The sequence below is a fragment of the Hippoglossus stenolepis genome, chromosome 24 (genome assembly GCF_022539355.2).
Source record: "Hippoglossus stenolepis isolate QCI-W04-F060 chromosome 24, HSTE1.2, whole genome shotgun sequence".
NCBI lineage: Eukaryota > Metazoa > Chordata > Actinopteri > Pleuronectiformes > Pleuronectidae > Hippoglossus > Hippoglossus stenolepis.
The window spans coordinates 5,647,958-5,673,703 of record NC_061506.1 but is presented as its reverse complement, the minus strand read 5'-3'; the positions used below and the strand labels follow the sequence as shown (position 1 = coordinate 5,673,703).

Sequence of the window (25,746 nt, the reverse complement as noted above, 5' to 3'; positions counted from 1 at the left end):
GGCAGCTGCCGGAAAAAACAAATTAACTTTTCTCCCTCCGTCTCTACCCTCCATTCAGCGCGATGGGCAGCTTCTCCCTGAATATGATGTGCGGGTGTATTGCCGTTGATGCGAGCTGTCAGTCAAATATCAGAGGGATGGGGAATTGACAGTGGAGATGATGAGGAAATCCTCATGCATATATATCAGCTGATAAAGGGGCAGTCGCAACAATCCTCCGCCCTTCCCTTCCTCGATCCTCCCTCCCTCCCTCCCTCCCTCCCTCCCTCCCTCCCTCCACATGGCTCACGCCTTCCCCCTTGAAAGTCACTCTTCTCTTCTATCACGCTTTTATGTTTCTTGTCTTTCATGCTTTGGCTACACCTGCCTCCCTTCCTCCTCTCCAGCCGCTTTCTCTTATTTACACCTCCATTTTTCTTTTCAGCGGGGAGGGAGGGGGTGAGGCAGGCGTGCCGACTCACTCCTCCGCAGCTTCGCCGTGAAGACGCTCCACCAGAGCAGTTGAAGAATTAATTACTTTATTCATGGGCCTCTAAACAGCTTGTTTACCTCCTGCGTTCACAGTTTGCCAGAGAGTTTTGGGGGCGACAAAGTTCCTGTTTATTTATAAGCCGTCGAGCTTTACCCGGCCATATTATTCTAAGTATATTTATTTTTAGTTTTTGATGAATGTTCCCTTCTGATTTACATCCTCGGTTTTATAAGAAGCTGTCACATTTTTAAAGTGGCAGAGATTTAAAGTCATTTATTAATCAAACTTCCACTGGTAACGTCTGTGACTCATCCCGCTGAGGAACAGGATACCCGAGCATTTGCGTAGTGAATTATTAACCCAGAAGGTAATTATCAAATGAGGCCGGGAGCGGAGACTTCCATTTTCCTCGATCAGCTCCTCGATCCATCAGCTCCGATCGAGTTATGACATTTGAATTGACCCGGAGGGACGGACGGTTTCGAGGCGCAGACACATTCGTATCAGCCAGACGGCTCAGCGGCATTTCGGCCGCCGACTGCCCATCACTCACCGGCCAATTAAAGGTATTCATGTCGCCACAGGAAACAGTCACGACCAATTAGCATTTGATCTTACGTCCTCGCGCGGGCACACACACACACACACACACACACACACACACACACACACACACACACACACACACACACACATGCACTCAGAGGGCAGGGCGCCAGGAAGCGATTACACCTCCAATAGTGGTTATGTCCCATCCAGTCATCTTCATGCCACGAGTGATGGATGGACTTCCTCTGTCATTTAAGGTCTTGCTAATGACACACACATGCGAGAGCTGCTTGTGTCCCCCTCACATATCTCCCAGTAATACACACACACACACGGCGTGACCTCTGCTTTCCAGACGGAGAAGGTTAAGTGTTTCTTGTCCGAGGATGTGTGGAGGGGCTGAGGGAACCACCAGTGTAACCTTTCCCGCTCTGCCAATGGCTCTCATCTGGAGCCACGGTGACCTGGCCCTTGTCCCTGCAGCCCCCAGCTGGGGAAACGCTGACAGGATCCTGAACTATGCAGCACGGATTAAAATTCATGTATGCACATTCAGTCTTCTCACATTCGTATGCACAACACCGAGGGAGAATATTACGCCTGTGTGTTTTGCAGCTGAGATTTATCAGGGAACTGAATCATGTTGGAAAGATGGAGAGGTTACCCCTCTGGTTTCCTTCGTCTGCTCCGTCACTTTCCTCCCACTGTCCATTGCTGCTGCTCCTCTTTTCAGCATCTGTCTGGAACACTGAGTTTTAGCTCCTGTCTCTTCGAGGCCCCCCCCTCCCGATGATCTGCTCTGATTGGTCAACCGCTTCCAATGCATGTAGGAAATGTCGGCCTCTCACTTTACCTTGCTTTGCTAGGGGGCGTGCCCGACTATTCGCCAGGCGTGCATTATACAAATTAGGGTGAATTGAGGAACTTCAGGAATCCGCGCCTAGATTACAGAGATTATGGCATATGAAACCAAAACTCTTTCTGTGCTGCTAAATACCAGAGTGATTAAGTGATAAAATTAGATTTCATGCAATTTGTGTGACCTGTCGATACACAAAGAGACACACACACACATACACCACCTCCTATAATGGCAGGAGTGTGTAGACCGGCAGGCTCATTAAATATTACTGGGCTCCCTGACAGAAGTGGGAAGTCAGGGAGGAAAGACAGGACAAATTGTCAGAGGTGACAGATTTTTGTGTGGAATTGCTAAAATATGCCACATATCAAAGATGCAAACAATTAAAGGGAAGCCCACCGGACTCCCTCCTTTTCCCCCCCTCGCTTCATCTTCGTCTTTGTTTTCGTGTCCTTTCTCACCTCAACTGCTCGATCCCAACATCATCCTCCCCTTCCTCTCTTCCTCTCCCTCCTCTCTTCATTGTCCCTTCCTTTCCCTATTCCCTCCTGTCTCACCACCTCCTTTCCTCCTCCTCCCTTTCCTCCCTTCCCTGGCTCACTCCATCTGAAGTATCCGCACTCGAGGGACCGGTCAGGCGTTGATTAAGACTTCCATATCTTCCTTTGTCTCCCCCCCGAGGACTACCTGCTGTGCATTCATACCAATCTGTCTCCCTCCATCTTCTCTCCTCCAGGTGTTATATTAAAGTCCTATAGAAGAGGACGTGAAAGTGGTTTTGACCATTAGACAGTCGCAGCCTGTGAAATTCAACAAACACACATCAAAATAAGAAGCAGCGGATGAATCATCAACTTGCATCCTCCTCCCTTGCATTATTAATACGCTCTAAGTGAGGCCGTTTTAACTATGATTAGCATTGGGTGGATCTCATCTGCAGTTTTCCCCTCGCACATTAATGGAAGCTGATCCGGGCCAGGATTGGTTAACGCCGTTGCCAATCACAAGCGGGTTTCCGTGGCCCGGCTTGACCTTGTCGCCGGGTGTAGCATGATCCCTAATTTCCACCAGGAAACCACACCAATTTTAAAGAGCTCTTGTTTGTCTATTTTCTCCCGTGGATGTTATTCTGTCTATTCCGGGCCTGACATATTTTCCGACTAGTCTCACCGCGGAGCAGCGCCGCGTTGCCAGAACAGGAGAAGGAGGCTCGGTGTTACATCACCACCCTCTCCAGTGTTAATCTCCCTCCCCCCTCTCTCTCCGCGTCTCCCCTTTCCCTCTCAGTCTTGCTCCCTTCCTTCCTTCCTCTCCCATTTTTACTGCAGACTCCGCCGAGATGTGCGCGCTCTGCCACAGATACATACAGAGCAATCTAATTACTGCGATAACATTTCTGCTTGGCTGATTAACTGTTCTCCCCGTGCCTCTGAATGCAGCAGCAATGCTTCTATATATTCCTAAGCTCCCCAGCCGAGCTGCACTTTCACAGGAGCTTTGGCTCACCCATCCATCTCTCTTCCTTTCTCTCACTTTCCCTTTCTTCTTCTGTTACTTCTCAGGGCTGTTTCTTATTCTTAGTGTCTCCTGTTTAGTCTCCAAGGCATAGAGGCTATTTAGCCCGCTCTCACTTTTCCCTCTCTCGCTCATTTAATTCCTTTTTCCTCCTCACTTACTCATTCTTATTCTGCCTTTCTCTCGCTCTCTTTTTACCTTTTTGTCTTACTCTGCTGTTTGTTCTGCAAATAGGAGATTTGGACAGTTTTCTCTGACTTGTGCTGAGCTATTTGCTGCCTTCGTCTCTGTGTAACTCTAAAGTTTTCAGGATCAATCAAAATTTAGACTCATTTTCAAATTTTAGAGACATGTTTATCTTGATAAAGAAGCTTTGTAAGTTCTTTTCATTTACCAAACTCACACCAGGCTTCTTTTGATGCTTTTTATCAATGAAGGAAGGAAAATAAATGAATTAGGCAGAAGATCAGGGACGATACCCCCCTGTCCGACCCCTGAATGTTTGGAGAAGCACCATATTGACACAATAGTGACAAACCTCTCGCCGTTGCGTCTGCTGCAGCATAACTACTATGATTTTAAAAATCCTACTGAATACTTTGAAGGCTCCTCACAGCCTGCACGTCTGTATTTCCACACTTTTATACCACATGAGCCGTTATGTAGCTTTAGATCCTTGGCTTGAGGGGGCAGGGTCTTTGCAGTCGGGGCCCTCGAGGCTCTGGAATGAAGAAAGGCTCGCTGACTCATCATAAATATCGTCTATGTTCACGGTTTGACAGATGCTCTCACTTTCTTTCACTCATTCTTACTTAAGTTGACTCTTTATTGTATTTTACTTTACAAAATTGAATTCATATACTTGTATTTTCATTATAAGAGACCTACAAATATGGATTATTGTTATTTTTTTAACTTGCTTTCCTCTCCTGTCTAATTTAGTCTATCGTACTTGCTGCATTTCTTCTTTCCTCTGTCTTCAAGGTAGACAGGATGCTAAACTAGCTGCTTTGCAGAGTGGAGCCCTTCATGTGTGTTTCAGTTTGTGTAGAGCTTCAGTTTGTGTGTCTGTGTGTGTGTGTGTGTGTCTGCTCCTCACCTCAAGCACTGTACGGCAAGGTGTTCACAAGCTTCATCAGGACCGCACACGTGTGTGCTCACACACATGCAACTCGCACACGTCAATTACATCCGTGTCCTTATCTTGAAATTTGACTTCCCCCTCACACACAACCACACACACACACACACACACACACACCCAGCGAGCCAGACAGAGTTCTCACATCCCTTGTTATGCCCGGTGATAACTAGCCACCCACCGACTCCCCGCCGCAGCAGATAGGAGAGCTTATTAAGACTATACACACTCCACTCACGGTGCACACTGTCAGAGTTGTTTTCTCAACTGCAGGAAACAAAGCAGCAGAAGCATAAGAGCTGATTCCTTGAAAGATTCATGGCACGAAGCTGGAGATGACGTTGGCTCGTCTGCATAGAGGAGATGCGTCTGACACGCTTTGTTGAGACAGTGAGGCGTTACAGTTAAGTTTGTCGAACAGGGTGCGCTCTTTTGCTCCCTCCGGCCCTCTCCCTCCCCCTCAGAGGGCTAATTGCGCAGGTCGGCTTGGGGACATCACCCCGTTGGCGAGCTGTGATCACCACGTTACACATAGAGCCTCATTAGAGCACGGCTAACTCTGCGCACGCACTTCACACCCTCTCCTCCTCTGCTACCGTAATGAGAATGACAGGAGCTGGAGTAATTACTGTTCCGTTTTCTTTCCTGTCTGCCTACCTTGCAGAGGTGTGAGTGGATTTGTCCAAATCAAGGTGTTGATTTTGTGAAACGCGACAGTCTTTGTCTCTTGCGGCCGACTCGAACCTTTCGCAGGAGGTTTGAGCAAAGGGCCAAAGGATGGAGAAGAGGTGGAGAGGTCACAGCCTTCTCAGAAAATAGATGTTGAGATATTTCATGATAGTATTCGTATAGGGACAAATACACTCTCAGCCCCATCGTCGCCTCCTCCCAGGATCCCGAGCCCGCCGAGGTGACGCCCAAGGTGACGCAGCGGCGGCCCCGGGCTAATGATGACAGCGACGCACTAATAATGGTTCCAAGTAGCTCTTGTGACAGCGAGGAGTGTATTAAGTGGGACACCAGAGCCGGCTGACTCACCCGGACCCCCCGACTTCTCCCCCTAATGAGAGATTGATGGGGTGGTTGTGTAGGTAGATAATGCTAAGTTAATGAGATGTCCTATTCCATGCGGCTGTTTGCAGTTCCCTGCAGAGTCACCTGAGTGTGTGTTGATGTATATTGCTGTCTGCTCCGGTGTGTGTGTGTGTGTGGGTGGGGGTGGGTGGGTGTGTGTGGCTGCTTACCTGTGTGTGAGAGCAATATATTGGATTCTGGATCACTGTGTGTGTGTCGTGTTTATAGAGCTGTTTTTGCACATTTATTTACCTCTACTCGTGCTTGTCGAGCGCAGATCTGTCATTTATTTCATATCCAGCAGCAGTCTCGCACTCGACAGGAAATGAACTGTCAAAATTTCTAAGAAGAGTGAGGGAACAGAAAGAGTCCTAAGAGGAGGAAGAATTAATAAAGGAAACAAAGAGCGGCGGAAAGGTAATAAAAAATAGGCAGAAAGACAAAGAAGAAAAAAAAGCAATGAGACTGTTAAAGAGTTGTGGGAACAGAAGGGATTTTTTTTTTGCGATGAAGAAGGGATAAGATAATGGCAGAGAAGGGGGATAATCACCTCCCTCATGGCAGGTACATGTCTCTAATTGGGAGTCCCACTCCCAGTCCGCTCTCCCCCTCTTTACTTTTCCTTCAATCTCCTTTCAGACAATGCGGTGAGAAAAAGCGACTTTCCTAATTAATGCAGATATAATGATGGGTCCAACTGTGGACCTCTGCCCCCTCAGAATGTTGATTAAAGAGCTCTGTGTGTGTGTGTGTGTGTGTGTGTGTGTGTGTGTGTGTGGAGGCGGGGGGTGAATCTACCCGGCAGCTCAGCCAGATAAACATGGGATTTTTGGATAATCATATATTTATGTGTAATATAATTATATGTCTATTGATGCTGATATTCCTTTTTCCAACAATACTGAATTCTATATGGTTTCCGCCGAGATAATTGCCAGTCTGCGTTTGGCTCCAGCATAATGTGGGAGTGCTTAGAAAATCAAAATATTTCCAAGTTAGAAAAAAGAAAATAAAAGCATCTGCAGGAAAGAGAAAAGATGCTGAGGCAGCGCCCACACAGTTTCTGTGGCAAGTGATCTCCAGGAAGTGAGGTGGGAAAACATTACAGCTTTGCACCAGTGGTATCACCCGAAGAAAGAATCAAAATAAAATGAGGGTGTTGCAGGAGGATTTAAAAACTGGTCCCAACCTAAAGGGGGGGGACGCTTTTATCGCTGCCAGTTTTACTTTGGAGGGATATTTTCTACTAATGTTACGATCAGTCGTACTTAGTGTGTGAAAACAGGCATGAAGGTCAAGGTCGACCAGGTCAAATCTAACAATTTTACCTCTTTTACACCAAACGTTTTCTTTAAAATGCGGATTAGCCTGCTAAAAAGGGCACTCGTTTCCTTTCCCAGTGCGATTAGAGGAGTTTACCTTTCTTCATGTTCAACATCACGAATGCACTGATAACTGAGGCGCTCTACCACTTTACCGTCTTGCCAAATTCCCACGTTCACCCATGTTTTCACCGCTGCCGATCGGAGACGGAGCCAGTCAACACCCGAGTCTACTGCAGAGTCGTTTGACCCAAGTCGTTAATCAATTTATTGCATATACCATTGCATACAAAAGCCAGATGCTAGGGGGTGTTGTTGATTTGATAAAGACGTTGATTACCACTGGAAAAGGACCTGTAGGCTCCATTTCCGCCTGCCGTCACCACTACTTCACACTACTCTATGCACTGCTCTCTCAATGCCGCTGGCCCTGTTTTAGTTTACAGCTTCAGCTTTGTTGTGTCTGGACGGACAGAAACAGAGATGTTTAGAAAGGATTTACCAGTTCTACACAGTTCCACCTTGTTTTCAGTCCAAGAAAATAAATCCCTCCTCTCACTTTCCACCATTGTTTCTCCCTTTTAGCATTTTCTGCAACCAAACAACCAACTGCAGAGTAGACAAACTACTTCCTGTTTACAGTGGCACGCACATGTCCAGACGCGGAGCTGTTTTAAGACCAATACCTGTTTGTATGGCCTTAGTGATTAAATATCTCCTCTGGTTCAGGTTTGCCAGAGCTAAACGTGTTAGAAGTTAATGCAGAAATAAAGTGCACCAGCAATTTGAGTGTTAAGCGCAGCAGAAGAAGAGCATTTGATCACCTGCCTCACACAAACAATGTGAGCGTTTGACCTGCCGTTGGCGACAATAACCCTCGGGGGAGTAAATGAATGGAGCAGGTTTACTAAAAACAAGACTAATTGGTTTGCAGGATGGCGGCGGCGCCCGTGTGCCGTCCCTTCCCGGCGTTTCACTTCAGCTCTGAAGCCCCGCGCCGCTCCCGGCCAGGCCAGCGGGTTACCATTCAGGCCACGTATCTGCCTGTAGCAGTAATGAGAAGTGCCTCGCTGTTAATGAGATAAACACAGACATTAGATTGGCTCAGCAGGAGCTCGGAGGGAAAGAGAAGTAGGTTGGTGGTGAGAGAGGGAGAGAGAGTGGCGGGCACGGCGGGAAAGATTATGTGAGGAATATGAAATATTTAGAGGAAAAGCTTTGGTTAATTTCTTGAAAGTGCGACGCAGATCTTCATTAGGACTCGAGCGGAGGTGACAAGTTTATTTTTCCCCGCAAAATGAGGGAATCCGAGCTCCAGAGCGATAATGATGATGATGGTCGTAATGGCAAAGTTGATAAGCCGAGCACAACGCGCTGCGGTGTAACGATTCCATTGGACCCAATGTTAAAATATCCACGCTCCGTGTGCTGCGCGACAACTACACCCTCACACTGTCCCCCCCTGCTGTGACATAATACCCATATCTATCATTAAGCAGTCGTTTTCCAGGCACAGTCGCTAATGATCGCACAGGAGTTGGAGTGAGTCTGCCTGACAGTGGGCGAGCCTGCGTATGTATGCATGTGTGTGTGTGTCAACACTTGAAAAGCTGACGCAAGGTGGAGTGTGTGTGGTGTGTTTGTTCGAGTTAGAGCCTCTTTCATCAAACCGTGTGAGCTCTGTTGCTCGAGAGAGGTTCACTTTTTCATCATAAAAGCCTCCAAAAGGATCCCATTGAAGCCCATAATCCTTCCCTCCAAAATAAAAGTGCATTCGGTAGACTGGGGTAGTACATACCTGAGGTTTCAAGATCGTTAAGTGAACTGGAAGTTGCAGGGATAAGCTCGCACAAACTAAACTACACCTCCAGTTTCCCTGATCACAGAATGTCTCTTGTCTTGTGTCGTCCAGGTTTGGCAAGAAGAAAGAAGACAAGAGCAAAGATGCAGCGAAAGCGTCCAAGAGTAAACTGGAGGCTCTGAGTGAGGAGGAGCTGGGCAGGATTCCTGACACCAAAGATGGGTATGAATCACTCAAAGATGAATAACAAAAAGAGGAAAGTGCTTAAGAAACGGTCGTAAAAAGCAGGATAGATCAGTTGTAAATCATCAATAATGTATTTGTTCCATGCTCTGTGTTTATCTGCCTCCTCCTCTCTTGTCTGACAGCTACGACCCGCGTTACGCTGAGTTCCACTCCGGCCACCTCACCCCTGACTCGGCCTTCTTCCCCGACGTGGAAGACGATGAGACTGACCCCAACTACGCCCGCATCAGCAACTTCCGCCAGGTGCCCTCGCCTCAGCCGTTCATCAGTCGCACGCCCTCCCCCGCGGCAACAATAGCCGGGCCCAACCCGTCCCTGGCCCCGGCCGAGGAGCTGGACGGGCTCTACGCCAAGGTCAACAAGCCCCGACCGTCGCCTGCTCTGCAGAACCAGCATCGCACACAAGCTAACAGGTGAGTCAGGGAAGGGATGAGCCTGGTGGAAGAGGCTTTGATTAACTTCCGAGGACCAAACCGCTGAGTCTCTCTTAATTTTACCTCTCAAGGAGTCATACCTCTGTGTGTGTCTGTAAATGTGTGTATAGAATTCACATCTTTGCTCGTGCGTGGATACACAAAAGTTGTGCATGAAGATGTGTACACACAAGGTCAAACGCCACGCCTTGATCAGCATTCATGGTCTGCCAAGTTGGAAAATGCATAAAACATGAATGCATGCCCTCACCGTAGTAACATTCTCACATGTGCGCACACACACACACACACACACACACACACACACAGGTATGTACTCACATACATATATAAAGGTTCCAGGTGCAGCACAACACATCCCTCTGCCCTCTCTTACTGTTTGAATTTTAAGTCAGATATAGATTTGAATGCAGAATTGACCTGACTGAAATCACTCAAGACAATTTGAGGTGTTCATTGACGATTAATATGTATGAACATCCACACCGATCTTAAGGAGGACCAGGAGAGTTGCATATTTTTGTTGTGTTGATGCTGCACATTTCAAACTAGACTAGAGGGGCACTCGGAAAACGCACATTATCGCCCTTTTGCTGAACCTCTAGCTCAGCCACCGTCACGCTGCTGACGTACACTTGTATTTAGATGGTATGAATACCTATAGTGAATTTAGTGAATTTTCTTCTTTTAGAGAAGAAAATCTAGATCTGACTCTAATGCAAATTTATCAGTTCCCACATGAAATAATTCCGGCCGCATGAAAACTTCCCTCATCTTTAACTCTTGAGAGAAATTACTATTGACTTGCAAATCAAAATTAAAAACAAACTAAGCCCCAGACACCCAATCTAATCCAGAGGAAGAGAGGATGCAGGGGGAGGAGGGAGAGAGGTTTGGACATGGACACGGAGACAGATGGGAACGGAAAGAAGTGACAGAAGGGAGGGAGAGAGAGAGAGAGAGAGAAAAGCAGGAGAAAGAGTGCAGGGAACGACGGCGCCAAAGTGGAGGAGAGATAGAGATAGAGAGGGAAAAACGTATTAGATTGGCTGAGTAAATTCAAGAGAGAGAAGAAGTGACAGAGGCGAGGATGCAGACAAAAGAGGAGGAGGGATAATTAGCCACAGTCTAGCAGGCTGACAGATCTGTTAGACCACTTTAGCTCTCATCCACTAGTGGTGGGTACTTCATTACCAGCCTGTTTTCTCCTTCTCCTCACTTTCTCCCTCCGTCGCCGTGTCTCCTCCACTGTCACTTGTCCATTCTCTCCCCCGTCGCTCCTAATGTATATTAGATCGTCTTAAGCATTAACATGATAAATGAGGAGGCTTCTTTGGCTTGTTAACTCTGACAAAAAGTAAAAGTCCAACTAGAAAGTAGAGGGCATCGCTCCGCCAAGGCCCAACAGTCTCCTTGGATTCTGCACCAGATCTGTCACGTGTGTTCGGACGTGGGTCTCAAACTGTTTTCCCACGGTATTGTCACATGGGCTCACTTTACTGGACATCTTACTGGGAGACCTAATAGAAAATACAAAAAATAGAAAAGTAACATATTAGCTGATAAGATGATGAAAAACTACTAAAGAATTGATCCTGATGTACTAACAAGTACTTGTTGTGTAGCTGTAGAGCGCCATTGTGTCATCAGGCATTTATTTGACAGATGAGCGAAGTGAGTAGATGGACAACCAGCGACAAGTGTCCCCACGCTGTCGTCAAACCAGGGTCAACGCTGTTACATGGTCCAACACTGAAAATAGTCTCCATTAAATGCACAACGCTATTTAAGTCCTCTCTGCTCAGAGGTACGGCTCTTCCCTCTGTAGAATCTGCTTTTAAATACCGCTGCGGCCGCGTCAGACGACCTCAGGTTTGTGTCCAGGGTCACACCCATTCACCTCCCACAACCCACACTCGCACATGCTCCCCTCATTGCCGGCTCTTTCCATTCCCACTCCACCACCTGCGGCTTGGGACGAGGACGCGCACGTCTTGAGAGAAAGACACAGGCAGCAGCCCTCTCGTGCCTCCGCTTCACACAGACGTACACGCGGTCAGAAGCAGACGCCTGCCCACCCTGCCCACCCACATGTAATATTTCTGCAAGGAAGCCCGGTGTAACCTAGCAACAATGCTGTGTGTGGTCCGGCGAGTTTCATACCACTGCACAAGAATTATTGGTCTGAGCTTACTTGTGTGTTTAGGTACTGTGTGTGTGTGTGTGTGTGTGTGTGTGTGTGTGTGTGTGTGTGTGTGTGTGTGTGTGTGTGTGTGTGTGTCAGCAGTCTTTGTAAACCTGTAGCACCCCAGCTTTAATATGTTTCTTTCATGACACAGTTTAAATGATGCCGAGGAGGAAATGTGTTTAATATAAGAGATGGTTCTGAAATACCTTGTGTTAATTGAGCTTTATCCGAATCAATGCACGGTTCGCACGTGTTTGCATAGCTATGCCAACCGAGACACGCCGGTGCCCCTCCTCCCCCCCCTCGTCAGCACCCTCGCCGGTGGACTCCTCGCCGTCGTCTTTCCCTAATTTACCGTCGGACATTTTCATTAGGCACCTCAATGGCAGGTGTGTGCCGTGATGGGCGTCACATTTGATTAGAGGCATGCCAGAGGCTGACCTGTGGAGAAAAAAAGGTTAGCTATGCTTGTCAAATTTTATTAGCCAGGAGGCGCTCTTTTGTAGCCGGAGCAGGAAACGGGGAGGGAGGAGATGAAAGAGGAAGGAGAGAGGGCAGAAGAGAGGTAAAGACCTGTGAGAGGTGTGCTTTTAGAGAAAGGCGCCATTGTGCGGGGAACAGGAGCGAGGAGGGAAGATGAAGCTTGTAAGCCAACAACGACAAATCGGCGAACATGCTCCGAGGTTTCTGCCACGGCTCGAGCAGTCGCACGAAGGATAGGTGCTGCTGAGTTTCCCTGACAGAGCGAACAGTCCGTCAGACCGGTGTGACTAATTGTTTAAATATATAGAAAAGAAGCAACAAGGTCTGGGGTTGGTTTTCTCCTCCGTCCATTTACCCCTCCATTCCGGTGCAACAGTTTCAAGTGCAAAGTAGAAACCGTATCAAGAAAATTCACATGTTTTTTGCTGCATTCAGAAATGACATCTTCTGCATGTCTGCTTCCGTGGATGTAGTCGTTCGGCAGCATCAGAGAACAGGATGTGTTGCAGCCGGGGCACCCGAGTGCCACCGTTTTCATTCTCATCTGACAAGTGCAAATAAACATTTTCATCGGGCGCATCGATGGCGCTTGACATTCAGCAGGTCTGGATTAGTGCGTGTGTGGGTATGTGTCAAACGATTATTTTCCCGCCTGGTTTCCCTGGTTACAGACACACACAGCAGATAGCCCAGCATACGTGACCATAACTCAAACATGATTGTTGTGTCGGGTGCAGCCAGTGTAAAAAGTCCTTCTTGAGCCCTGTCTTGTTCTCTTGAAAACAAGTCATATACAGGCATTTTTTGACTTTTATTATTTTATCATTTGTGTCTTTTTCAGAGCAATTAAAATGTTTCTTTTTTATATTCCGCCAGCTTCCGAGTGTTCTTTTATTCATGCCCAGCTACACAGATGAAAACCGGCTGTTACAGGAAGCCGGTGTTAGATTGTGAGTTAATCAGGTTTGATTTTTATGGCCGTGCACTTGTTGCCTAACAACAGAAAACAGATACATGATGAGTAATGGGCCTGTTGCATAAATTGGGGTTTTCTTAAAAACCTTTGACCAGCAGCGGATCCAATGTTTTGATCAGTTTAACAAAGCAGAGATTTATTCCTCCTGACAAAATCCCTTAATCCCAAATATCCAAATCACAGCATTTTTAATTTCCATGGACATGAGCTGCAAATGAAAACATTATTTAGTTATTATCTTAAAGGGACTTAACATAAATTTTACATACTAATATCAGTTTGTTGGAGAAGTGGAAACAGTTGTTGCTCTCGAAGGCACTATAAAAATTCAAAGAAAGTAATTTTTAATTTGAAAGATGTATGCATTATATCGGGAAGCATCATGGGAAATTAGTTTTACTCATTTAAGGGATTAAAAGTCGGGATATTACACCTTTGATTGCGATGATTTCTTCCGTAAACCCCCTATTTTGCTAAATTGCCCCTTAAAAAAATGAGAAAATTGATATTCAGGCCTCCTCTCATACATTTTTTATTGTATCTTCAAGTTAGATCTCCTGTAAAACCAGTACAAACCTATAAAAGACCAGTTCTAGTTCGGTGTGGCTGGAGGCTGCCCCAGCATCCTCCCCAGAAGGGTTCAGAAACAGATGGAGTATAAAGTGCTGCCTCTCTTTCAACAGGAAAAACCCTCTTTGTCTCCACTTTGGAGCTCCACTGAGTTTCTGTCCGACTCTATTCCCAGTATTACACCAGGAAACCAAACATTGACCATTCACTTTGATGTGTGCTTACCTCCAGCGTGCAGGCGGCAAAGAGAAAACCTGCCTTCCTGAGCTTTTTATCCCCCCCAGTGTATTTTGTTTAAATCAGCTAGCCACAGCGAGAAAAAGTCGCCAAACCAGCCAGCGGCGGCGCACACTTCCTAATTAGTCTGGCCTCACACGGGCTAACACCACAGGGTAGTTGCTTTTCTCACTCTCTCTCTCTCTCAATCCTGTTCGCTTTCATTTGATGGTTTGGTTTTGTTCTCACTCCAGTTCTCTCCCGCTCTTTCGTTCACTCTTTTTCCAAGTTCCCGTCGCCGTCTTGATGCCGCCGCTTCGTCTTTGCTCTCGTTCTGTCTTCTGACGCGTCTTTCATTCCCCCTGCTCCCATGTCTCATCTTCTCCCTCTGCTCTTCCAGTTTTCCCCTCACTCAGCGCGCCGTCAGATCATCCCGCGGAGTCAGATACTCTGAAATATGGATGAAATGTGATACTTGAGTGGTATCAACCTCTGTGGTTGAGCTAATATAGCAAAACACGGCTTTATTGAGTTATTGATTAGTTGTAGTTTACAGCATTTACATGTCAGGCACTCCGGGCGATGCTCCTGTGAGACCTCGCTACATCACATATTCAAACATTTCTCTAAAGGAAATCAATATAGAGAGATTCTCTTATATTTATTATCTTTTATCGATATATCGTTATATAACAGTCTTTTATTTGTCTCTTTTGGCTCGAGCTGTTTTCAGACGTTTTTCGGAGTTTAAAATGACGATCAGCAGCGGATATTAGCTGCCGATGACAACGCCGGTGCCTCCGCGTCTCTGTCCAAACACGACACATCCGCACACACTTAACACGCTATGCACATGTGTGTTTATACAGTCTCACGTGTCCGTCGCACCTTCGTCTTTCACTGTTTGCTAAGTAAAGCAAGCTGCTGAATTTTCCAACTCGTAGCAAACTGCTTCTGAACAGACCTAATGCGCTCCCCCCCCCCTCCCACCACCTCGATGTTCCATCCAGAATCAGCCTCTGTCTTCAGCCATTAATATGATGATATTTGGAGTTGTCAGTGATGGAGGCGGCGGCGTAATGAGATAATTACAGCGTTGTTTCATTTGGAGAGCGACGTGCACGCTCCATCAAAATGGCAGCCTTAATTATGGGCCCAGGGATTGGCTAATGGGTTTCGGTAGGAGAGGGGTGGCGTGGAAAGAAAAACAACAAAAACCTTGTCTTGGCTCTGTGCATTCATTCTCTGAGGGTCTGTTTGTTTGTGTGTGTGTGGAGAAGGGGCTTCTGGGTAATAAAAAGTATAAATAAATAATACAAGAGATTAAGTGTGACTATTTGAACAGGAAGGTCATCCGCAGAACGCAGAGATCGGTATTGATTGGCTGCGTGCGTAGAAGCAACAATTAGCACGGCCTCGTGATATCCATCTTTATAAAACACAAGCATCTGTGTTGGTGTTTCAAAGCGCCGCTGAAACTTTTTGTGGGGAAAGTTCCTTCCACGTGGCAGCGAATCAGGATCGAACGTTGCGCCCCGAGCGTCGACAGGGACTCGGCAGCGGAACGAGAGCAGCACTCTGCATATCAACGCACCCGCCAGCCACAAGTGTGTGTGTGACTCAGCCCTCCTGTCCCCACTGAGCTGGATCGAAGGCAGGCGGCATTAGGTCGGGGTACACAAACACAATGTCAGAGTGCCCCACGTACCAATACACAATCCGACGCAGAAATACACAACTCTAAACGTCCTCCAGGTTGTCTTCACCGACGCGTACATACACTCTGCGTCCAGGTTTTCTAATTAAAGGCAGGGTCACAGGAGAGACTTAAACAGGTAAGCTACGCACTTCACTAATGAACTTCCCTATCTGCTCTGTGTCTCCCACCGCTCTCTCTCCTCCGCCCCGCCTCGGTCAATATCCGCCTGGAGGTCGGAGCATTAGAATGCACGGCGCAGCGCCCGCCTGATGAAGGCTGTGTGGGTGTTTCACGTGTCGGACAAAGGCCCTCCGTGTGTGTGTGTGTGTGTGTGTGTGTGTGTGTGTGTGTGTGTGTGTGTGTGTGTGTGTGTGTGTGTGTGTGTGTGTGTGTGTGTGTGTGTGTGTGTGTGTGTGTGTGTGTGTGTTGTTTTTACAGATGCAGACAAAGGGTGGAAAGTTGACTTTTCCTCTGGATATGTATCTCAAACAGCCAACAAACAGCATATCAGTGTCAATATTAGATGCTTGTTTCCAGTGCAGCCGGTAAACACGGATAAACCACAGCACTGGGTCGTACTTTGGTCGCACATCCTGAAGGATTGTGCTCACTCAGGTGCACGATTTCTGTCTCCTGCCTTTTGTGTGTGTGTGGTTGTGTTTCCATTCTGATGTGTGTTTATGTCTGCCCAGGTTTTTGGTCTCAGGTGTGTAGCTTATCAAGCATTTAGGTCCAGTGAGCACCAGCTCGCCTTTAAGTTTTTTCCCTGTTCTTATTTCTTTCCTCTTTCTCGGAAGTTCTTGGCAAGGAGGTTATGTTTTCTTTTTATTCGTCTGTTCATCTCTTATGTTATTAAGTGTTTTGGTCCATTATGAAACTGTGGCGGGACAATGTTGAATATGGCGTACCACCGCAGTCTAGATAATTAATGGGAAACTGCTTTAGCCTTGGTGCAGGTGAGTGCCCTTCTCGTTTGGTATTTAGCAGGATTACGCAAAAACTAGTGGAGGGATTATCACGAAAGATGCAGTATTGGTCAGGAAAGAGAATCCATTCAATATTGGTGCAGATCCAGATCAGGGGGAAGATCAACAACATTGTAAAATAGGGCATATTTCAACATTTCTCAGAGAATAATTCATGGATCTTGATGGAAAAAAAAACAGGCGTATTTAGTGTGCAATCTGGATCGAGTGAATTTAAATGTGTTTTCATAAGTCGGGCCCTTGGCAGGGGTATGCACACCACAGAGTACCCTTCTATTTCACTCATATATTCTTCTTTTTCACCTTTTGCTGACTTTGCAAAGGTCGGATTCAGCAGGATCATCTGTCTGCAGTTGCTCCATGTGGCTTTTAAAGTGAAAATGCACATCCATGGAAAGTTTTTATACCATTTCTGTTCAATGTTTTTTTCTTGGTTTTCTCTCTTAGCTGCAGAAAGTTCAGTTGAGGCACTGATGTCTCTGCAGAGGCAATACTTTGTTGATATTATCCGTCTGCTTATCAGTCTTCCTCCACCGTCAAGGGCTGTATCTGCGATGCCAAAGAATTCCTGTGGATTTAACACAAGATGAAGATGTGCTGAAAATTAGACTTAAAATGAACAGACAACATCTGGAACTCAAAGTCATGGAATAATCCCATAATTCAACGTTGAACCTCATCAGTTCCAACCAAAATGTTTCTGTTTGGTTTTGTTTACACCTTCCTCTCTGTCTCTCCACAGTGATCCGCATTTCCAAGGGATGCGTCGGGAGTACCAGCCGAGCCGCGCCGCTCCCGTCTACGAGGAGCTGGACACCGCACGACGCCGAGCTCTGGACAACGACCCAAACCGGGTGAGTGCCCGTGGGAGCGTAGCCCGGAAATGTCCGCCAGTGTTTGGTGTCTAGTTTAAACCTCAGTGAAAAACTGGACTATGTGTGTGTGTTTGTGTCTCCGGCGCACCGCAGCGCTCCTGTGAGAACAGCCTGTTTTCTCCGGTGTCTATTTCCAGCTCTCTTGTTAACATTTCGAGTCGCCGCGTGTCACAGAGTCGCCGCGTGTCACCGAGGCGGCGCCCGCTCTCCTGCTCATTTAGTTCATGGAGAGATCTATTAGACTGGTGACATTTCCATACACACAGCTCTGTACTTCAGCCTTTCTTTCTCTCTCATCCTGCCTCCATGAGGAAACATGATAGTGTTGTCTGCCCCGAACTGGCTCTACCGGCTTTCTCCTTCTCATTTCGGAAAAGAGCAACAGCGGTCTGAAGCGACTCACTGTACTGCAGCTGCCTCTCCAAGCCAAGCTGCACCGCTAAATGTCCCTGAACCTGTATTGATCCAGCCGGAGGAATCATTTCATTTACCTCCGCACTCTCCTGAACTCAGCATACTCGCCATGGAAATCGATAGCCATTTATCAGCCATTTTAAAATGGGATTTCTTTAATAGTGAGCCCAAGGATGCAGAAAATCACATTTTGATCCGAGTCAGAATCGGCGAAAGTGGCCACAGCGATTTGCAAAGTCATTTCCTCAGAACTAGATTTATTTTTCATTAAATGACACAACTGAGCAAAGAGAGAATCCGAGGCTTCTGGGAAATATGGGATGGATTTACTGATGGCATCTCCGATACTCAATCACCTGACACAACCTGCGTCCTGCTGTGCTCGCTTCCTCGCTTATTATAGTCTCTGTTTATTGAGCAATGAAGCCCAGAGAACCAGGCTTCATTAGGCGCTCGCAGACACACACCACGGCCGCTTTCTTTGAGGCCCGAAGGGCTTCGTCACTCATTACACATCCCAGTGCAGCCTGCGTTTCTGCCTGGGTTCACTGTGACTCAGTCAGCGCCGAAAACTCTGATGCAATTAAAGTACAGAGAGTGCGAAGGACAACCTCTGATCTGATTGTTATTTTTCTCTCATGAAAAGCAGGCGGCGGTGTCCACGGCAGGAAACCCAGCAGTGGGTTCCTCCCCTGAGGAACCCGATAATGAAACACCCCACTAGCAATCATGCACACATGCATAGCGAGAATAGAAAGTGAAACAGTAAAACATCTGGGAAGTTACATGGGGTAAAAAAAGAGAAAAGATGATAATGGAATGATGAAGCGCAACAAGTGAAAGTGTAAAAAATTTGAGGCGAGGACAACAAGCAATCCTGCAAGCCACCCCCAATTCTTTTTCTTCTTCTATTGTTTAATGCTGTCTCAACTTCCTGCCATCGGTCTGAACGATCCAAAACATAACATTTTAACAAAATATATCATTCTAACTACTTAACATCACATTTAGTTTGACTTGTGTCATGTTTAATTGATGCTTAACTCCAGCCTCTTTTTGATGATAATAAAATTAAGCATTGTCAACTGTTAGTTAAAACATCTTGCCTTCGAAACTTCATAAAAGGGCATCAGCATTTATACGACCTCAGAGCTGCTCCCACCTTTATTTTGGCAGCTGTAAAAATCCGATGACACCGCGTTATGAGAGACTGTCGTAGGTGAATTACACTCGAGCTGTAATGTAATGTAAATACTTTTTGAAATAACACCAAAGGGCAACTGTACAAAGCTCACGCAGACACAGACACACACACAGACGCCCTGGAGAGAGTCGACCACCGAAGAATAAGCAGAGACGTGAATAGATGTTCTGACCACAGTCTGAGCGTTTCATCCTCACTTTCTGTTTATGTTACCCAGAATCCTCTAGGTCGGGAGATCAGGATGAAACACACACACACACAAGACTTGCTTTACTTTTTAGGATGCCAAAATAAAAGTACCTTACACTTGAATTCGAATGTTTCCTGTAAGTATTCTCAGTGTGTTAATGAAAATATTTGTTTGGAATACGACTATTTTTTTGACAGACAAGTTGGAGTTAACATCGTCCACTCCTTTTAATTCCCCGGCACACATTTACCTTTTTTCTCTCCCTGTACGATACGAGAGGAGCCTAAATGCAGACCACTTGAGCGTGGCGCTCGCTCGCTCGCTTCGGCCTTGTGTGATCAGCCATTTAACAGCTGCTACTACCACCGCCACCATCGCCACGCTGCTGCCGCCGCCGATGCTCTTTTATGCCCGGCCATTTCTGTAGCCTTGAATGGTTAAAAAGGTTTTCAAAGCTCTCCACACAAGGCCAGGAGCCACCATTCTCGCTCCCCGAGTGGTGTGTGTGTGTGGTTGAAAGAGGAGATGAGTGTGTGTGGGTCTATATTTGTTCAGCTAAAGGATGCTGGCTAACACACTAACCCGAGCTGACATAAACAAAAAGCAGGGATAAAAGGCTGCGATTACGATATCTACTTATGGCTCAGTTTTATTCTTTCAGCAGCCATTTATCTGCATGATCTGGATGTGGAGGGGTGTGAGGCAAGAACCTTTTATGTGGGTGTCACTGGCTTTTTAGTGTGTGTGTGTGTGTGTGTGTGTGTGTGTGTGTGTGTGCATGCACTTAAGTCTAGTTTCTAAAAGAACCTCATGTCCCCGTCCTCATTTCTTTCCTCCACCTCTCATCTCCCTCTGTCTCTGTCCGTCTCTCCCTCTCTAATTTGACCCTTCCCCTCGTGTTCCCTGTCTGTGAATAGGTCACACTTGTAATTATGACAATCACACTGTCCCTCTCTCTCTGTCTGTTTTCTCTATATGCTAATCATAGGCTCTATGTAACGTCCTGATGGCTAATTAAGTCTTTTTATAGACTCCTTTGTTCTGTAAGGTTAAGTCTGGAATAACTTTTCACACCCGACGCCCTATTGTTGTTATATTCATCACCTTCTTAAAGTCTTTTATTATTTTACTTTCTTGTATTGTTAAAGCTCCCTAAATGCTGCGGCCTACATTTCCCATGATGCAACCAAATTATATCTTTTTAAATGCCTTTAAAATCTAAGTCCAATGGTGATGATGACATCTATTGAAAATAATTAGAGATGCTCAGATTCCAGATTTGAAAGCGCCTCCGATTCTGTGGAAATTGGCAGGTTAGGCATTTAATACCGATCCGATACCACGTCTGTAAAGTAGCCTTTATTAGTTTTACCCGGATGAAACAGCAATTTTCTTTTTCCCGTAAATCTCTTCTTCTGTGCTCCAAATTCTAAAAATGCTCCGGGAACCTCTCTAAATATAATTCCTCACATAATGACATCATTCTAATTTGACAGAATACTTTGAGATAAGAGGTCTTCAGGGGTTGGTTTAGTTTTTAGTACCTGTGTTAGAAGGCTGTTAGATTGATGTGGGTCATCACCTTATTTGTCAATATTTCTCGGACCCACATGGATCTCAGGGGAAGGGCCTTGAGCGGTAGAAAAATGACACGTGTTGCCTCTTTTGATTGCGGCTGCCTCACTTGTAGCATCATACATACGTCGTCTGCAACTTTCTTCCAGCTCTACTTTGGATTGGGGCTGTGTTTTGGAAAATGGGGTCCGTTCACGCCGTGCCGATTTTCCCTCAGGCGCCTTTTAAATCAAGTGTAAAAAGACGGGTCATCTCCTCCGACTCGACATGAGACGTGATGTAACCGATTTCACAGTCTGAGGGCTCCTCGTCGGGGCTGATGTTCGTGGTTAAAATCGGTGGAGTTCCCCTCTTCAGTTTCAAACGTTTGGCCAAATAGGATGAAGCTAATTGTTTTTCCGCCCTCAGACGGATAGTTGCACAATGGCCGCAACTTGGTGGGTGAGTCCTTATACATTTTCCTTCTATTACATGTTCTTGATCACATCTTTAAAGGCTCTTTGAGGTTTTAGTGGGTTTTCTTACCCTGAAGGAAACTACTTCAATCTTTTATTAATTCCCTTGTTGCCCCTTTGCCCCCTTGTGGTTGTCCCTGTGCATCGTCTGCAGTCGCACTGACAGGAGTCACTTATTCCCTTCCGCTCTGTGATGCAGCTGAACGTCCAGGGAGCTTCACATGGGTCTGTGTTTCCTCTGGTCCAGATTGCATGTCATGAAATGTTTATCATAATGCAAGTCGGCTGTATGTGCACTACGGCTGCATAACACGGTCAGTGGAAAGAGATGTCGCCGCAGTCGAGTGGAGGCTTGTTTGCTCTCTTGGTGTCGGAGGAACACAGACACACACACACACAAACTCATGCATCTTATCTTCAACTCATTACCCTGTGAATCGTAAACAACGCTGGCAGCACATGTGACACCCAAATGAACACAGGAGTCACAGAGAACCACACGCGCGACTACACACTCCGCAGTCATTACGAAACACACACACACACACACACACACACACACACACACACACACAGAGAGACACTCGTAAGTCCAGATACGACTTGTCATCCGTCGCACAGCTGTTTTTTTGTATTTCTCTCTAATGCCGTGCACGCGGACATCCATCACCTTGATGATATTTTAATGTCACATCCTCGGGCTGTCTCAATCTCTCCCCCCCCTCCCTCCCTCCCTCGCTCTCTCACTTTTTCTCTCCCCTCCCACACGTCGGCCATCACTTCATAAATAAACCCCCACATCATTAAGTAAACACGCACCGGCCTGTCACGGTGATAGATGGCCTACACACACACACACACAGGCACCGGGGATCTTTGTCGGGTTCTTCATGCCCACAGGCAAAAGCCCCAGTGTTTTGTAGTTGTTTTCGCCCACAGTCCTAATGAATGTGAGCGTATTCGTCTGTGAACTAGTTATCATCAGCAGCACTTTTTCTAAAGACGCGTCTGCAGGCACTTTGTGTTTACATATTGATATTTCCTTTTGTTTACTGGTGAGATTACCGGGCTCCCACTGCGTCCCAGTGACTGGCCGTCACCGCTCTCGCCCGACACCTTCTGCCGCGCACAATTCCGACTCCTGTCTCTCCCAGCAAAGACACAGACTCACACAGAGCGCAGGTGTAATGCATGTGCTGGCAGGCTGCTCCCGCTGTGCGCCTACTGTTTAGGGGGAAGCTGCAAGAAAAAGTAGCGTAGAAGCTGAGAGGAGGGGGCCCGAGGGAGAGAAAATGGAATGAGGGATTTAAGTAAATGAGGAGGAATGGGAGTGGCAGCGAGGAGGCCCGGCGAAAGGGAACAGGAAGTGCAGTGGTGAAAGAGAACACTCTGTATGTGATTGGGAGAAAAAGCACAAAAGAAAACTGAGAATATGACCAAAGCAAGAGGGCAGCATGGAAGCAAATAAGATTTAAAGAGACGCCTTAGGGCGAAGATGGGGAGGATGAGAAATGGCACATCTAACAGGGGGAGCCGGGTTGGCACGAGGAGGAGACAGATGGCACGGAGGCACTGACAGACACATGGAGGCACTGACATAAACGACTGAAGGAATGGGGAGGGGAAGGGAGAGAATGACGTGGTGATAAAATCAGGTGGAAAAATGACCCCCGCTGAAGTGTCCTTAAGCATGACATTAAATCTTTGCTCAGTGGGACAAAGGAAAAGGAAAATTCCCATTAGGGATTAGAGATGTTTTAATTCGTTAAGTCTGAATGAAATTAAATAGGAGTTACTAGAAAGGAATAAATGTATAGCTTTGGTCTGTTTCTCTGAGTTCTTCACAAGAGACGTTCTTCACCTATAGCCAATCAAATCTTTCCATCGTGCATGAAGCTGCTGATGCTGCACACACAACACACACACACTCTGAACTAACACAATGGCATACACACACGACGACTACTACACCTTTAACACCTCAACCACCTTAAAACGTCCCTACAGATGAAAAGATCAGTCATTTTAGAAATGATGATTCCTTTATTCCTCACTACCACAACTGACAGATCCTTGCCCGTCATTAATAGTGACCGTGACATTATAAACAAAAAGCTTGTTTCGTTGTTTCCGATCTTGTCCGACTAGTTAATTGTTAATTAGTTAAGAAGAAGTTTCAGTTCATAAAGAAGATGAATTGGAACTAGAGGGAGTAAAAGTGTGAGAGAGAGAGAGAGAGAGAGAGAGAGAGAGAGAGAGAGAGAGAGCAGCTGGTCCGGGGGCGTCTCCCTGAAGGAGGCTGCACTAATGTTAGTCTAATGTTAGTGTTAATCAGGTTAGCATATGTGGTGTGTGTGTGTGTGTGTGTGTGTGTGTGTGTGTGTGTGTGTGTGTGTGTGTGTGTGTGTGTGTGTGTGTGTGTGTGTGTGTGTGTGTGTGTGTGTGTGTGTGTGTGTGTGTGGATTTGACGTTTAACTGATGCTCCTGTACCAATTTAATGAGGAACGAGAGAAGGAAAACTGGCGACCACACACCATCACTCAACATCTCTCTCACTGTGACTCTCTCTCTCTCTCTCTCTCTCTCTCTCTCTCTCTGACACACACACACACACACACACAATCCCCATGGGTAAAGCCGCATTTGAAGTGCTTGGATCACCAGGCAAGTTCCATTAAGTCCTGCTTTCTAATTTCACAAACATTCTCACAAATATAGAAAATGTAATTTAGTCTTTACTGACATTACAACCACACACACACACACACACACGTGTACTCATGCATAAAGCATGCATACACAATACTTATGAACACAAACTACACACAAACCAACATGCTCGCACACACACGTTTTATAAGAGAACTTTAAGAGGTAGCATACCACAAACACATAAAAACACACAATGCACTTTGGAAAGCTCACACAGGCACGCACACACACACACACACACACACACACACACATATAAACCTTTATGAGTAATTCAGTCATTACAAGAAATAGTCAGCTGATCCTGGAGTCCTCATCACCCCCCTCTGAGATCACCCTTTCTCTGCACTTACATCGCACACACGCGCACGTACACACACACACGCACGTACACACACACACATATAGCCCCGTGCAGCTGTCGAGGCCTCTGCTGATTAAAGGCTGCCCGTTGGTCCCTGACTCTCTGGACCAGGCTGAGCGCTATTCTGGCCCCGTGTAATTGCACAGGCCCCACCACAAGTTAGTGTTTGGATCATGCACCCCAGAATAATCCCGAACAAGCTACTGTGACCAGCTCCTGAAAAAAACAGTGGCTGAAGAGACGGGGAAATGACAGAGGAGAGGTAAAGCGGGAGGTAAAAGCTTACAGTAAAGCGCTCTGCAGTCTGTTAATGTCGGGGTTTAGGGTGATAATTATAAAATTAAAGTCGTGCTGCAGAGATTGTTCCTCCTTACAAGCCATTTAGTCCAAATTCAGCCTTGCGAGCCCATTTTAGTTACGGCGTTTGCCAGCGAGGTGAGATAATTCCATGTTTTGCAATGCAGATTTAATTGAATTTTTGCGCTAATACCTTTTTGTGTTCCAGAATGCTGCATTATCAGGAACTGATGCTTCATGAATATTCTGAAAATAAATTGACTTGCTTATTTTTTTTTTCTTTTTTAAATCACCTCAAACCGTGTGTGTATTTGTTTTGCGGATTAAGAGCATTTATTTCCAGCCTGTGCTAGAAACGATTCCAACGCTCGAGATCATCTCGCGACGGCATCACACCCGTCACAATTGCAGGGGATCAAAACATCCATATAAACTGCTCCAAACCACCTGCAGCCTGATCTTCTCCTCTGCGCCTCCATATGCTCACAAACAATCCTGAATAAACAATACCTCTCGCAGCACTTTCAAACTTCAGGAAGGTCTGGAGACAGCACATTATGCTGCTGAGTGTTTGGAGCACACTCGGCAGGTTGATGGTCGGAAAACAACCTTCTCTCGAGTATTTTCTCATCTGCCGCCGCTGTTGTTAAGGTCTGGGGTCATCAGGGTCGTGGATAAGGTCGTAGATGTTTCCTGATGTTGTAAAAGGGGTTTTGTCTTTGTCTTTCTTTCTTCTATATCTCTGGTTTTACATGATTTCAGTGGTTGCTCTGGGTTGGACTTGAACTTGTACAGTATGTTGCAGTCGGCATGTTTTATCTTTGAACTTGTACATGGCAGTATCTTCCTATAATGTGAGGAATCTCTGTATGCATATATATGTGTGCAAGCTCAAGACAACAATGTTTTATTCATAACTAATTTTGGACTGAACAGTATTTTTTTATATCTTGCTTTTAGTCTTACGGACCACTCAATGGTCACATTCACCCATTCATACAAAGCTTCTCTTTCTATCACACACCGTTCATGCACTGCCGCAACAGTCGTAGGGGGTTCAGTGTCTTGCCCAAGGACACGTTTACATGCAGACTGATTCGCGTTGGCACATGACAGCTGATTCTCC

General features: G+C 46.3%; 1 protein-coding gene across 4 annotated transcripts in view; it reads left to right on the top strand.

The window, feature by feature from the left end:
- Window positions 1–25,746, top strand: part of pard3ba (par-3 family cell polarity regulator beta a) — a 133,299-nt gene that overhangs the window by 85,669 nt on the left and 21,884 nt on the right. For all 4 annotated transcript variants that reach the window (XM_035150615.2, XM_047339092.1, XM_047339094.1 and 1 more), the window contains 3 exons: window positions 8,848–8,958; window positions 9,105–9,395; window positions 17,277–17,388. In XM_035150615.2, the coding sequence (XP_035006506.2) occupies window positions 8,848–8,958; window positions 9,105–9,395; window positions 17,277–17,388 (514 nt within the window). The remainder of the gene's footprint in view (window positions 1–8,847; window positions 8,959–9,104; window positions 9,396–17,276; window positions 17,389–25,746) is intronic.